General features: G+C 40.5%; 1 protein-coding gene across 4 annotated transcripts in view; it reads left to right on the top strand.

Annotated features, from left to right (window-relative positions):
* Positions 1-6,963: 6,963 nt before the first annotated feature.
* Positions 6,964-14,499, top strand: part of CDC42BPA (CDC42 binding protein kinase alpha) — a 155,195-nt gene continuing 147,659 nt past the window's right edge. For 2 of the 4 annotated variants that reach the window (XM_081854117.1, XM_081854119.1), the window contains exon 1: positions 6,965-8,712. In XM_081854117.1, coding sequence (XP_081710243.1) covers positions 8,535-8,712 — 178 coding nt within the window. In that variant the 5' untranslated portion in view covers positions 6,965-8,534. Of the gene's footprint in view, positions 8,713-14,499 lie in introns of all 4 variants that reach the window. The other 2 variants (XM_081854120.1, XM_081854118.1) reach the window with 2 other exon arrangements.

Raw genomic sequence — 14,499 nt, forward strand, 5'->3', positions numbered from 1 at the left:
TTCACCAGGTGTTTCTCAGAGAGAAAATCCGTAAAAGCAGAAAAACCTCCCTGCTCAGTCACCACTCCTGATCTTCTTGTGCAATGCACCGCTCTGGGGCAGTGCTGGGTGTGTTCTAAGGCACACTCCCAGTTTGCAAGGAAGCAATGATGAGGCAGAAAAGCCCTGGCAGATCATCTTCATAAGCAGTCTGTGCTTTCTAGAAAATGCCCTAGAATTATTTGCAGTGCACAGGGGTTCTTCAGCATGCAAGTGAAAGTAGAGAGGATTCTCTGGTCGTGAAAAGTCTGAGAGCCACTAACCTATCCTATATGAAGTTTTACATTTGGTAAACAGTGAATTGAACAGCCATGGCTGAAAGGAAACAGTGTAAGAAAGCCATTTCTCCTTGCCTCTGTGCTTCCCCTCCCTTATTCCCTGTGGGTTCTCACACAGGTGCTTTCTAAAGGCACTTTTCTGTATGACTGCTTGGTATTAGATTCTAGACTAGGGAAAATGGAGGTGGCCCTAGAGGCAGTACTTGCTCCTCTAGGTAAAGGTAAAGGGACCCCTGACCATTAGGTCTAGTCATGGCCGACTCTGGGGTTGCGGCGCTCATCTTGCTTTATTGGCTGAGGGAGCCGGTGTACAGCTTCTGGGTCATGTGGCCAGCATGACTAAGCCGCTTCTGGCAAACCAGAGCAGCGCACGGAAACGCCGTGTACCTTCCCGCTGGAGCGGTACCTATTTATCTACTTGCACTTTGACTTGCTCCTCTACCTGGCTGCATATTGCAGGACTCTGCATCCCCAACCCCAGTTGTCAAGATGCGTTCATGTCTCATCTTCTATGTGCAGAATTGCTGTTTTGGTTACCATGCATCCTGATCCTATACGTGTTTCCTCAAAGTCACACTGAGTTCTCCTCAGCACATACACTTGTGCCTACATCCTGCTAAATTTGGGTGTTAGGTTTAAAAGATCAGGAAATGAATAAGAAGACTAGTGCAATAGGATACTGGTGTGGCTGTTGTTTTAAATGCAGTGTTGATTAATATATTCTTATTTATTTATTTATTTATTTTTCAGTTGTACAAAAATAGGAAAGAAAAATAAAAAGAGGAAAAGTGCAATATAAGTTAATATATATATGGTTCTTATACAGTCAAACCTCGGTTGTCGAACGTAATCCGTTCCAGAAGACTGTTCAACTTCCAAAACGTTCAACAACCGAGACGCAGCTTCTGATTGGTTTGCTAGAGCTTCTTGCACTCAAGCTGAAGCCGCGTTGGACGTTCTGAGTTCCAAGCAACGTTCGAAAACTGGGGCATTTACTTCCAGGTTTTCAGTGTTCAGGAACTGAAATGTTCAAAAATGGAGCTGTTCAAGAACCAAAGTTTGACTGTATATGCTTATACAAGGTGCTTTTTTTCTGGAGAGACGCAGGAGTATGCATACCCCTAAACATTTTGTGAATCTAAGTTTGGCCTCATTTCAATATGAGTAGGAAAATGAGAACACCCCTAAACATTTTTAGAAAAAAGCACTGCTTATACATATATTATTAATAATAACCTGCTATATTCTGTGTAAACACATTCCAAATTTCAATATATTTACCCAAACAAAGTCTGCATCTACAAGCAATCTGTTCATATGTTGTGAGTGCTGTCTTCAATCCATTGATTAAAGAGGGCCATAATTTTGTTCTTCCAGTTCATCAGTACCAGTCTCTTGGCTGCAGAGTTCATAGCTAGCGTCCATTTTCATTTTTCAGTTGTCAACTTCCATTTAACAGTATGTAATTCAGAATAATATTTTCCTCTGAATTTTTAAAGTTTTCCCATATAGTCATATTTATACAGTAAAACACTTTCTCCCAAAACTTAGTGAGAATAGGACACAGGATGGACCAGTGGTGGAATTGTTCTAGGTGTGCAGGCAGAATTCTCCACTGTCTGTTGTTTTGTTTAAGAGTAGCCATTGTAATGTAACTTAAGTTACTTATCTGTGTTCCAAAATTTGATTCCATTTTAATCCTGATCTACTGTGATATCTTTGGGTTTCTGTGTTATCCATGTTAGAAATTCTGTTCCTTTGGGAGTCAGCAGAGATTCTGAAGGAATTCATTTCTACTTGGGCCCAGTATTTATCATTACTGTGAATAAATATCACTAAGTGTTAACTCTTGGTCTACGTCTGATGACCTTTGTCAGTTCGGTGGATTTAGTGACACCAAATCTTCAAACACACTTAGTGCCATTTCAAATGTCTTTCGATTTAGTCTGTTTTCCCATCTTCACACTTGCGAGTGACATTTGAAAGCAAAATATGACTCTTCCCCCAATGTGGGAAAAGAACACACATATCTTCCCCCTTCAAACAGAAATATGTTGGGGGTGGCATGTGTGTCACTCATGCTTCCTTTCCTGCCATCTCTGGAAAATGTCCAAACTCCAACGCAACACAAGATATTTATCTTGCTTCTGTTGACTACGGTCTACCAGCATGCAAGTTTTCTCTGCTTGTATTAAAATGGAAAGACGGAACGTTTAAAATCAATTTCCGTATTATAATTTGCCAGACAGCCTCTTATGCTCAGTGCTCCTCTTAGCATTTCTATCATTCTGTGCAAATAGTGAAAAAAAAGTTGCATGGGGCATGGAAGGCACACACATGGTGCAGTATCTCCCTTGCGGAAACAGGGATGGAATCCAAGAATCCAAACTCAGGATCCCACTGTTCATCTAAAATAGGATGCTTTGATTGAAAACAGATGGCATGTATTTTTCAGCACAGCACTTTTAACTATATTTAAATTCTCTGCATTAATATGTGCTTATATCATGCCTATCTATGCATACATTGCCATACTATCTGTGCATATGTCCATAAATAGCTATGATACAAGCACATATTCATTTACATATATCATATGATATACAAAGGTAATGGATAGACTGACAGATACTTAACTACAGCTGCACAGCTGAGATAGCTATCTACATACATAAACGTGCTATTCTTAACAGATATTTTAAGTCACACGACGCACCTTTTATCTTCTGTGTCGTACAGAGGATATTTGCATTGTTGGCAAAGCAGTTGATTGATGTGACTTCAGAGTAAAACTTCAGACTTAAAAGAGCTCTATGTAAAAAGCTCTAATCTTGGTTTGTCCCAACAAATACATTGTTACTATTTTTTTTTCCTTACTCAGTAACAGTTAATCATGACAGACAAACCAGCAAGAATTACTGTGTTCTTTTGCAGTTTGTTGTTAGCAGAGGTGCCACCTTCTCTGGAGGATCGAGGGACCAATGTACATGATGTCGCACAAAGTCAGAATGTCATGTGCAGGACCCTTTGAACATTGAGGTGGCCTGGCCCCCTAAAAAAACCCCAGCCCCCCCCTCAATACTTCAGCTGACTCCCTTGGTTGCAATTTATATAGGTTTTTTTTGCACATTGCTTTCTGATTTTTAGTCTTTTCAACCGTGCAATAAACCTGTGAAATAGATGTTTATTCCATTTTTATGCACCAAGGAACTGAGGCTAGGTGATAATGACTTGTCCAAAGCCATTGTTCAAAGGGGGCCAAAATCACTAATCTTTACCCAGGATATAAAATAAATGTGTAATCCCAAAATATGCGGCAATGCAAAGCATGGAATATAGGCTGTTAGACTTTTAAAATATGCCCTTCTAAGTTTATTGCAAAGTTCCCTTCTTCTTCTAGCACAGAAAAAGGCTACACATTTGGTAAGTTAAAAATAGTTTACATACAAACTCCCCAAAGGTCAGGTTCATGTGCTTTTCCATACAGCATTCAGAAAAAGTTGCACATGCAGTAAAACTTAGTTTAGTTCCAAAGTGGTGTAAGTTCCTAATTAATTGGTATAGGAACTCAAGAATAGCTTGTGAGAGTTGAACTTCTCAGGTAGACTTAAGCAAGTTGGTTGTATGAGGCTGGTTATCCCATAGTTTCTTTACCAGCTGGAATGCCTGGCTGGCAGGGCAGTGGATGAAGTGGCAGCCCTGCTGCTTTGCTAACCTCTGCTGACAGTGGCACAGTCAATAGTTATTGACTAAAGGCTGCAATCGTAACCCTACTTACCTGGGAGTGAGACCATTTACCGTATTTTTCGCCCTATAGGACGCTCTTTTCCCTCTCCAAAATGAAGGGGAAATGTGTGTGCGTCCTATGGGGCGAATACAGGCTTTCGCTGAAGCCTGGAGAGCGAGAGGGGTCGGTGCGCACTGATCCCTCTCGCTCTCCAGGCTTCAGGAAGCTATCTGCAAGCCTTGGGAGCCCGCGGGAGTTCTTGCGGAGAGCAGCCTGCAGCCCGAAACCTGGGGAGTGCAGGTAATTCCGAAGGACTTCTCAGTAGACATAGTTAGGATTGTGATGTAAAACGCACATGGTTAATCAACTACAATTACTTTAACTAGAGTTGAGAACAGCCCTGCTTTAGATTACACTGTTGCATTCTAAACAGAGTGAGATCTCATGCTTATGAAGTGGGGAAGCTGAGAAATGGTCTTTAGAAGTAGTAAGTATAGTCAAGACGTTCCGACTATTGCTGTTTATATGACTGGATGCTGAGTCTTATAATAAAATCAGTTGTGATCCAGCTCATGTAAAACAGTAAGCTGCAACAACGACAAAAATAAAAATAAATTAGTGGGACCATGTTCTTTGGACTTTCAAGTAAATGTTAATGGGAGATGTGGGATTTGCAAAATAGGGGCTAAATTATATGATTGTCACTGACAATGTCTACTGAAATGAATCTGTTTGAAGATTAGGGCTTAAACAGAGCACCAGTGCTTAATTAATGCATACCATTAGATAAATTTAGAGCATCAACCATTTCTTTCTTTCCCTGCACAAATATGCAAAGCTTGACTCAGGGAAAAAATATTTTTAAACCCATACTTGTCTTCCAAGGATTAAGCAGAAACCCTCTGGGAGTAAATCACATTGAGCTCAATGGAACTTGGTTCTGCGTAGACATGTCTCCAATTGTGCTATTAATATCAACTTACCATTCCTCATTTTTAAAATACATCATTCCTCTTTTGTACTATCTTTTCATAAATCCTCCAAAACATTTTAAAGGTTTCATTTTGTTGTTTCATAGCTACAGAAATCTTTATAACATTAAAAAAAATTAAACTTTGCAGGAAAGCAAAACTCCACTGGGTGTAGAAATAATCTTCCATGCCAATGTTATCTCCCACAACTTAGATTTGTTAGTTCATTATTTTCATGGAACTTTTGAAATGGGATGATGCTTTATGATGGGGTGATATTATCATGCAAGACATCTGGAATAAAACACTAAGTTTTATGGGCTTAATATGTGTTGATTTTATTTATACCTTTGTGTACCTTGGCATGACATGCTAGCATAATGGAAATCCATTAGCCCTTTTTATATTTAAGTTGCAGACAATTTCTATTACGAACCCTGCCTTTTCCCCAAACTGCAGCTTTGGCTTTAAAGACAGTCTATTGCCCTGGATGAGAAACTATGGAAAAATGTGTTTCAGTAAGAAGTTGTGAAATTAGAGTAATTCTAAAAGTGCAAGTTGTTTAGAAATGTTGGCCTTTGTTAATACACCTTTGTCTCCCTGTATATTAAAAAAGGATGTCCCCACCATTCTACTGTGTTTGCAGACTGTGTGCCTATGCATATGGGAGTAGCCAGGATTTATGTTGGAGGGGGCAGGATTTGTATTGGGGGGCAGAACCGAGCTGTCTGTGATGCGATTGGTCAGTTAGTTAAGTACCGTATTTTTCGCTCTATAACACGCACCCGACCATAACACGCATGTAGTTTTTAGAGGAGGAAGATCCGTAGGCATGCCACCCGTAGGCATTTCCTCCATAACACACACAAACATTTCCCCTTACTTTCTAGGAGGAAAAAAGTGAGTGTTATGGTGCAAAAAAATACGGTATTTTTATTTATTAACTTGACTGGGGGGGCAGCTTCATCCCCCCCCCCCCATGTCCATGCATATGCAGCAGACACAGGGGATGAAGAGACACCAGGATCTAGAAAGAAATGTAAGGGTGAATGTGGGCAAGTAGGGGAGAAAATACACATACAATAGAAAGTGGACTACCTAAAAATGGAAAGTGCTGGAAGGACCTACAACAAAAGCTTCAGTGTGTGTGATGGAAGTGCCAAATCAGTGTGATGGGGCAGTTACTTTGGCAACCCTGCATTTTGAGTAGTGATCCTCTGCGGGCACTTTGAAAATAAGGGAATAAGGAAAATAAGGTTGTGTGTAGACAACACCGTGTGAAAACATTAACAGCACAATGCTAAATATGTCTACTCAGAAAGCCCTACTGAATTCAATGGGACTTTCTCCTGGGGAATTGGATATAATTACACCTTTAATGTAGGGGGATCAAGGCCATCCTAGTTTTTGTTAATTCTCCTTTTCAACTCATTCATTAAAAAAAAAAAAGTCAATAGCTGTAGTTCTGAAATAATGGGTGCCCTCCTCACCCAAGTGCCTTTTCCTAAAAAAAACCAACCAAGATTTTCCTGTTCGTTTTTAAGTAATAAAAAGGGGGCTATTAAATACTCTGGGACAGAGAGAGCCCCCAACCCGGGAGGGTGCTCTTTTTAAGAGGTGGGAGTATACAATGCAAACTAGGAATGGGGGTTCATAGCCCTAAGGCACTGTGTTTGTATATGTGTGTGTGTGTGTGTGAGAGAGAGAGAGAGAGAGAGGGAGGGAGGGAAGGAGAGAGAGAGAGATGGAAAGGCAGATGGGGGGATCCCTCCTCTGAGGGATCCATGAGACAAGAAAAAGCAGGGGGCCAGTTTCGCGAGGTGACCAAGAGGCAAGAGAATCTCCCAGCTCTGCTTAGCAACCTGGTCCTGCAGCAGCCCGCAGGGCGTTTCCGCGCTTGCAGTCCCCTCCCCTCAGTCCGCCTGTATCCCTGCATTCCGTGCTGCGAGAGAAGCGGCGGCGGCGGCAGCAGCAGCATCCCTCCCAGCCTCGGCCATTCCGAAGCCAGCTCGTCTCTCCCTCTCTCCCTCCCTTCTATCCCCTCGCTCTCTCTCGTTCCCAACAGCCGCGGCTTGTCCTCTCCGCTGCTGGCTCAGTTGCTGGGGAGCGAGAGAGAAAGGGGGGGGGGTGAGGGGAAGAGGCCGCCATGTTGGATCCCGAGAGTTCAGTAGCGGCGGCGGCGGCGGCGGCAGTTTGTGCGTGAGGGCGTCAGGAGCAGCCGCGGGGCGGGGGAGAAGCGGAGGCCGAGAGGAGGAAAAGGAAACCGGCGGCGGCGGGCGGGCGGGCAGTTGTGAGGAGAAGGAGGCCGGGAAGCTGCAGCACCAGCGCCGCGTCGCCCTGAGAAGATGCCTTAAACGCGGCACCCGGATTGGGAAAACAGCGGCAGGGTGGAGGGGGGGGAGGGAAAGCCGGCTCTGTGTGAAGGAGCCCCCCTTAGTCACCCTGTTCCTCCTCCGCCACCCGCAGGACAAAAACAAGCAGCGGCGACATGGAACGGATTTGCTAGGGATTATTCGCTCAGCCTCCCCTTGGCCGGCATTTCCAGGGAGGGCGAATATTCGCCCCTCCAATGCACCCGCGGGAAGAAGGAGCGGCGGCCTGAGGAAATGAAGGCTTCACCTTTCTTGGTCGGGTAGCCGGAGAGAGGAGCTGGTGCGACGGGAGAGAGAAGAGGGAGCCCGACCCTGAGGAGGAGAAGAAGAAGAAGAAGGCTCCTTTCCCGGGGACTTTTCCTGCCCTTCTGCTGCTGCTGCTCCTCCTCTTCTCCCCACCCCCCGCTCTCTGAAGAATTGCCACTGATGCATTTTCCAAAGGGTGGTGGAGGTGGAGGTGGTGGAGGTGGAAGCCGTGGTGGTGGAGGAGGAGGAGGAGGTGGTGGCGGCGGCGGAGGCGGCAGCAGCAGCAGCGGATATTCTCCAGCGCTAGACCTTCCCAAGCCTGTGCATTTTGTTTTTCGCCGGGGGCCTCCCCTCTCCCCATCTCCAGCGATCTTTCCCTCTGCTGCTTTTTCCTCGAAAAGTGAATCGCCGGTGCAAATTGGATGGGGGTTTTACACTTTAATGATGCAGTAAGGATTCGTTTCGGGATTACGTTGCATGATCTGAATTTTGAATGAAGGAGGAGACCTTTAAAAAAAAAGAGAGAAAGAATAAAATCGCATCTATATGAGGGAAGAGTGGATTCAGTCTTGGGTTGGGTTTCTTTTTAATATTATTTAAATGTATAAAATATATATTTTCTCTTTTTAAATGTATTAAAAGAGATTTTAGGATAATTATTTTTCTCCAATATCCTGTATATATTGTGTGTGTGTGTGTATGTGTGTGTGGAAACAGCTGACCAAGACAGAGTACTCAGAGTGGGAATTCTTGAGATGCATTGTACCTTCAGCACCATCCCTGAAGAAGCACTGACTTTTCAAAACACTTTTTAGAAACTAAAACATTCTGATGTGTTAGAGTTTTCGAAAATAACCAGTAATAATAATTGAGGAGAGGCCCATTAAGAACTGAAGCAATCATGTCTGGAGAGGTACGCTTGAGACAGCTGGAACAGTTTATTTTGGATGGACCAACTCAGACAAATGGGCAGTGCTTTAGTGTGGAAACACTGCTGGATATACTCATCTGCCTTTATGATGAATGTAATAATTCACCCCTGAGGAGAGAGAAGAATATTCTGGAGTATCTAGAATGGGGTAAGTTTGATCAAACATGATATTCCTGTCCACTTTTAGTATTCTGGTATGATTTATTTTAAGATTGCATGTGTTTATAGCTAGAGTTTATAGCTACTAAGTCATTTTTGTTTGTATTTTACAATACAAAACTGGTGAATAACCATAATTTTACATCAGGAATCTCAGGTGCACATCTCCTAGGGAGTACTGGTCTTGATGATGGGCCTTTTAAGGCTCTGCATTTGAAGTTTACATCTGTAGAATGAGTGACAGTGGAACACCATATGACTTATTATATATATGTATACGTTTGCTTAGCTAAAAGATAGTGAAATTGTATGTTGCTTACTTGAAATATTTGCAATATCTGCAAAAAAATGGGGGAGTGGGAGTACAAAAGGGTCAGATGTATCCTCAGCTACTGTTGACCTCTGTAAAACATATTGGGAAAATGTAAAGTTGGTAGGTAGGGAAATGTGCATTTTCTCATTCTAAACACAGTATTGTAATACTTCAGGATTTTTAATGAAAGTCAAATGATAATTGGTGACTGAACAATGCTGGCATCATGACAAGGCTGGTTATTTATTTCCTTCTAAATATACAGTAGTTAGAGCCCAAAGATGAAGTCACATGAGAACAGTTATTGTATGACCTTCAAATGTCAAAGTCATACTGTAGATAAACATGTATTTTTAAAAATGTTTGACCAAAATAGTACAAGAGGACTTGAAACATTTTTAGAAAATTTTAAAACCTGTTTGGTTTAAGCTAGTTATATCAAATAACCAGGATCTTCATAAAATCCCTGAAAGAAAGCCATTGTGTGCCCTGCAATCAAAATAAGCATAGCAGGTTGTTCTCCCCCCCCCCCCCCCGCATTTTTGGGTGTACAGATAGTTAAGGCAGCTTAGGTACTAACAGTCCAAACTTGAACAGTTTATTGTATGGTAAGTCTCATTGATCTCTGTGGGTAAAGGATTGTAGCCTAAGTGTTACTTAACACTGCAGTTTTATACCCACTTACTTGGGAGTAAGCATCATTGAAATAATTAGAATACTAGACATTTCTGTATTGTTTCTGGCACAGTTTCGAACAGTTGCAGCTTGATATTAGGTCATATCCCTGACTAGATACCTTTAAAAAGAAAACTAGATTGAAATTGTTAACCTGGTTGTATAAATGAAGTTTGACAGTTTCTCTTATGTAAAATGTTTTTTTTAAGTTGAACCAAACAGGTTTAAATCAATAGATTAATATCTGTGTGAAGCAGGATAAACTTAGCGGTGTGAATATGACAGTAAGGTCCATCACATTGAATGTACCGGTACATCTTTCAGTCTCTCAGTGAGAGCTCTTTGACAAATGAATGTTGTTTCATGATTCTCGAAGTAACTTCAGATTTTTAAATTAGTACTCTCATTAGGAACTCTCATTAGGACACTACACTGTCAAAAGATAAAATACTATTATGAAGATTTTAATACTTCTGTAGTCTTTAAATTTACTTTATTCTCACATAAAACTTTTCAACTACCAAAGGAAAATATTCATTTCATTTCAGATAGTTTGTTTGAAGTGTATGAGAGAGAGAGCAGGCAAGCAAGTACATATATTAACAAAGAGTATTTGAAGGTAAATTGTAGGATAGTGCAGTTCCTGTAGGGATTATGGGAAACAGGAAATGTAATGTAGGGAATAAGGGCTACAGCTTTTGCTCTCATGACTTGTCTTCAGCTTTTTTAGATTAATTTCTTAGGGACAGTGCTTTGGGACAAAAAATTATTTGCAGAAACATGCTGAGCATCTAAATTTTCATTGCTTTCACCTAAATTTACAGTTACATTGATGGGTGTGAATAGTATTTGTGAAGGCTGCAGCAGCTCACTCATATTTGTAGCAGTTCAGTAGGAAACATCATTTTGAAGTCATTCACATGGGCTTGATTTGGATTTTGTTCAGTCTTATTGTGTTTGATCAGGAGGGATTATTTTATGTATTTAAAGCATTTTTGCTGTTTTCAAGGGAAAGTGGCTCCCTTTGGCTTGCATAAGATTACAAGGCATCCCTGCCCACAGACTCACAATCTAAAAGACATAACACAAACGGAAATTAGGGTGGGGAGGGAGGGGAGCAAACTTGGCTGCAAAGTTATTAGGATGACCAGCTTAAATGGAAATGGGTCAGAAAGAGCCTGCTGGAACTGATCTCCCAGCAGAGCTGGATTAACACTTCTTCCCATCTTTCTGCTGCAGCCTGATGGAATGGCTGCTGCTAATTGACAGTTGAGGGAGGGAGGAGCCTAATGGAACTGGTCTCTCAGAGGTAATGGAGTGGCCCTGCAGACCCATTTTTTCTTCTGTTGTAGCTGCTTTGTAATAGTTTCCAAAACTGAAGGTGGGAAGAATGTTTTCCTGGAAAAGCTATCATGTATTTGTGACGTGCTTAAAGATGTACCCTATATGCAAAGGGTAGTATAGCAAAGGATAACACATTTTGTTAATAAGTTGCACATTTTATTTACACTGTTGTATGGTTATTGTTTTTCCAGCTTTTAGGGTTCATGATGGCTACCAAATCAGTTTAGTTCTGAGTGATCTTCTAAAATGCTTTATGACTTGCCTTTTCTTTAAAATGCATGTCAGAATGAAAATGTGTGGCAGAAGAATGGTAAAACGTTTATAGAATGGTTTATAGTTGCATGTTTGTGTTTAGTTAAAGCCAGGACTATCATACTTATTCCTTACTGTATCTGACTGTAAATTTCTTGTACAGTTTACTGTTTTAAAGATTTCATGTTAGGGTTGTAATAAGCATAATTTGGGAGCTAAAGATTGTAGAGCTTCTGATTTTTACATATTAATTGTGGTGAGAGTAGTGGAAAAAGATGGCAGGGATAGGCTGTTTTTAGATTAACATACGTAGATCTTTAAATCTTCTTCTATGCTTTTATTTATGGAAACACACAATGTCTTTATTTTTTAAAAAAAGTATTTAAAAATACTCTGGATGTAAAAATATCCTTACAGAACACCTTCTTTCATATATAACTTACTATTTTGTAATCCTTGAGGACCAATCTTTATAAATTCTGGAAATGCATAACAATGTTGGTCTTGAGCCACATTGTTTATTTGAGTGTACTCCATGTATACATGAGCAATTTTAGTCTCCACTGAATGCTAGTTACACTTAAGTGACAGAATAAGGAGATCCTTTCCTTGTAGCAACTGGAGCCTGCCAGCTGGAAAGATTTGAGAATGCAAAGCATGTTGTCCTCCTTTTGTATAACAGCATCCGTTGTCGCTGGTGACCCTGGAAGAGGTAACTTAGGACAAGGATGCAGAGGATTAGAAGAAGTAATACAGCAGTGAAATAAATGCTAAAGTGTGGTATTGGTTAATTTTAAAACATTTTTTTTCCTTCAAGGAAGATATCAGCATTATTTCTAGGGTTGGAATGAAACCTACAAGTAGGAAACTTTTAAGGCTGCAGTCCTAATACTATTTTAATTTCTTAGTAAGTCACATTCAAATCATAGGGAGTAATTTAAGCTATTATTTAAATGATTATAATGGTGTTTATATAGTGGTGTAGCATGTTCAAAATGCTTAATGTACTTTTATCTTAGCTATGCTTATGATAACCACATAACATGAGTTGGTAGTATTATCTCTATATTGCCAATGGGAACTGAGGTTGAAAGGGAGTGGCTTGCCTGAGGCCACCTTCTGAGTTCATAGAATATGTGAGATCTGAAGGATCTTAGTTCACACCTTAGTCTGTAATAGCTCATCATTATGACACCACTTTTAATGTATGCCCATTGTTGCACAACATAGACTCTTTCACTTGTACACCCTTATGCGTTAAGATGGCAATAACTCAGTTTTATAGCATCAAACCAAAACTGAAGTACCAATGTCCTCACAGCCTGCAGGGGTTTTCAGAGCTGACATGTTCAGCATGCCATGGATTCTTCTGGCTCTTTATCTTAAATTAATAAATGAGATAAATATATATCAGAAGCACCTAATAATGTGGCAAGAATAAGTCAGGTGACGAGCTGTGACTTGTAGGGAAATCACTGTTACAACTCAGCTACTCCTGTTGGAAATATGTGCATAGACAACCACTACAATTATTAATGATTTACAGTCTTATACCAATGAGAAAAAACAGAACTTCATATTTTGACTCTACTGTATTATAGTTATGTTATTTTATAAGTCAGAATTACTGATCTGGTCACTGATATACTTCCAGTGTTAGAAAAGTGCTGATGGTTCTATTCTACCAAAGGTGGAATATTCCATGATATGGGGGAATCTATATTTTGAATTTTTCCTTTTCCTATTAGTGGGAAATATTATGGCTGCAGTCTTTATCAGCCTGAGTATCTCTACTTGCACATGGAGACTTTTAAGGACCCCCTTTCATACAGTAGTCACATGTATCCCCCCCTCCAAAAGGCTTCTACCCAAGATGTTCCTGGAGCAGCATGAAGGGCTATGGGGGGTGGATGTCCTTTCCCCAGTATGTATATGTGGAAGTGTTTTCTTCACATGCATGTGGCAGGGAGTGGTGAATGTTACTTCTTTCCCAGGCTTTGCATAATAAATGCAGAAATGAATGTTTTTGAGACCACCTTAGTATTAAAAGTACTTGAACTTCCAATTCTATGCAGTTGATAGCTAATCTGGAAATGTTAAAAAAATAGAGCAAGCAACTCACCTTTTTAAAAGAGAGATTTGACATTTAATGCTAGTTTTGTATTTATCAGAGGTTGTATTATATTCTACTAGTGTTTGACTACTATAATTTGGCAATTACATTTTGATGTTTTGACTTAAGCACAGCAGAGCGAAGACCTTCAAAGTACATTAAAGTTAAATAGAAAATTCTCATTGAAAGCAAAGGGATTATACACAACATATATAGCAGAAATTTACATATATATATTTTTCAGAGTTGGAACTGGAGGATGAGATAAGCAATATACATGTGCTTGACTATAATCCTGTCTCTGAGGCTGAGTTCATTTATAGTAGTCTAATGCAAACATTTCAATGTATAAAACTGTCTTTTGGTCACTGAATTAATACAACTTTGTTGTTTCTTTTGTATATTTGACATTAAATATTTAAACATGAAATGTAATTGATGGGAGGAGAGCATGGGAGTATCCCATTTGTGGGCTCAGACTGTCAAGCTGTAGTTACAATTTTAAGTGAGAACAACACGCAGAGCAAACCTACAATTAGGAATGCTACAGCACTAACTTCCTGACATGTCGCGCCCCCCCCCCCCCAATATTATTTGGCCTTGTCTACATCATCTCCTATTTTGCATCTGCTTCTGTATGGTTTGCTAAGTACTGACTAGTTTTACTGTGACTGTTTTGGAGAGCCTATGATAAATGTAGGATCATTTGTTATCGTAGGAATTCTGCTTTGGTCTCCAGAAGACACACCTGCTGTTCCACTGTGAAACTGCAGGCATATACAGTGGTACCTCGGGTTAAGTACTTAATTCGTTCCGGAGGTTCATTCTTAACCTGAAACTGTTCTTAACCTGAAGCACCACTTTAGCTAATGGGGCCTCCTGCCGTACCGCCAGAGCACGATTTCTGTTCTCATCCTGAAGCAAAGTTCTTAACTTGAGGTACTATTTCTGGGTTAGCGGAGTCTGTAACCTGAAGCATATGTAACCTGAAGCATATGTAACCCGAGGTACCACTGTACTCACACACACTCTCACATACATAGTTCTTAATTGAAAAGAGCTTAGAAATTCAACCTAAA

Source organism: Podarcis erhardii (assembly GCF_964252035.2).
Source record: "Podarcis erhardii genome assembly, chromosome: 3".
Classification (NCBI taxonomy): Eukaryota; Metazoa; Chordata; class Lepidosauria; order Squamata; family Lacertidae; genus Podarcis; species Podarcis erhardii.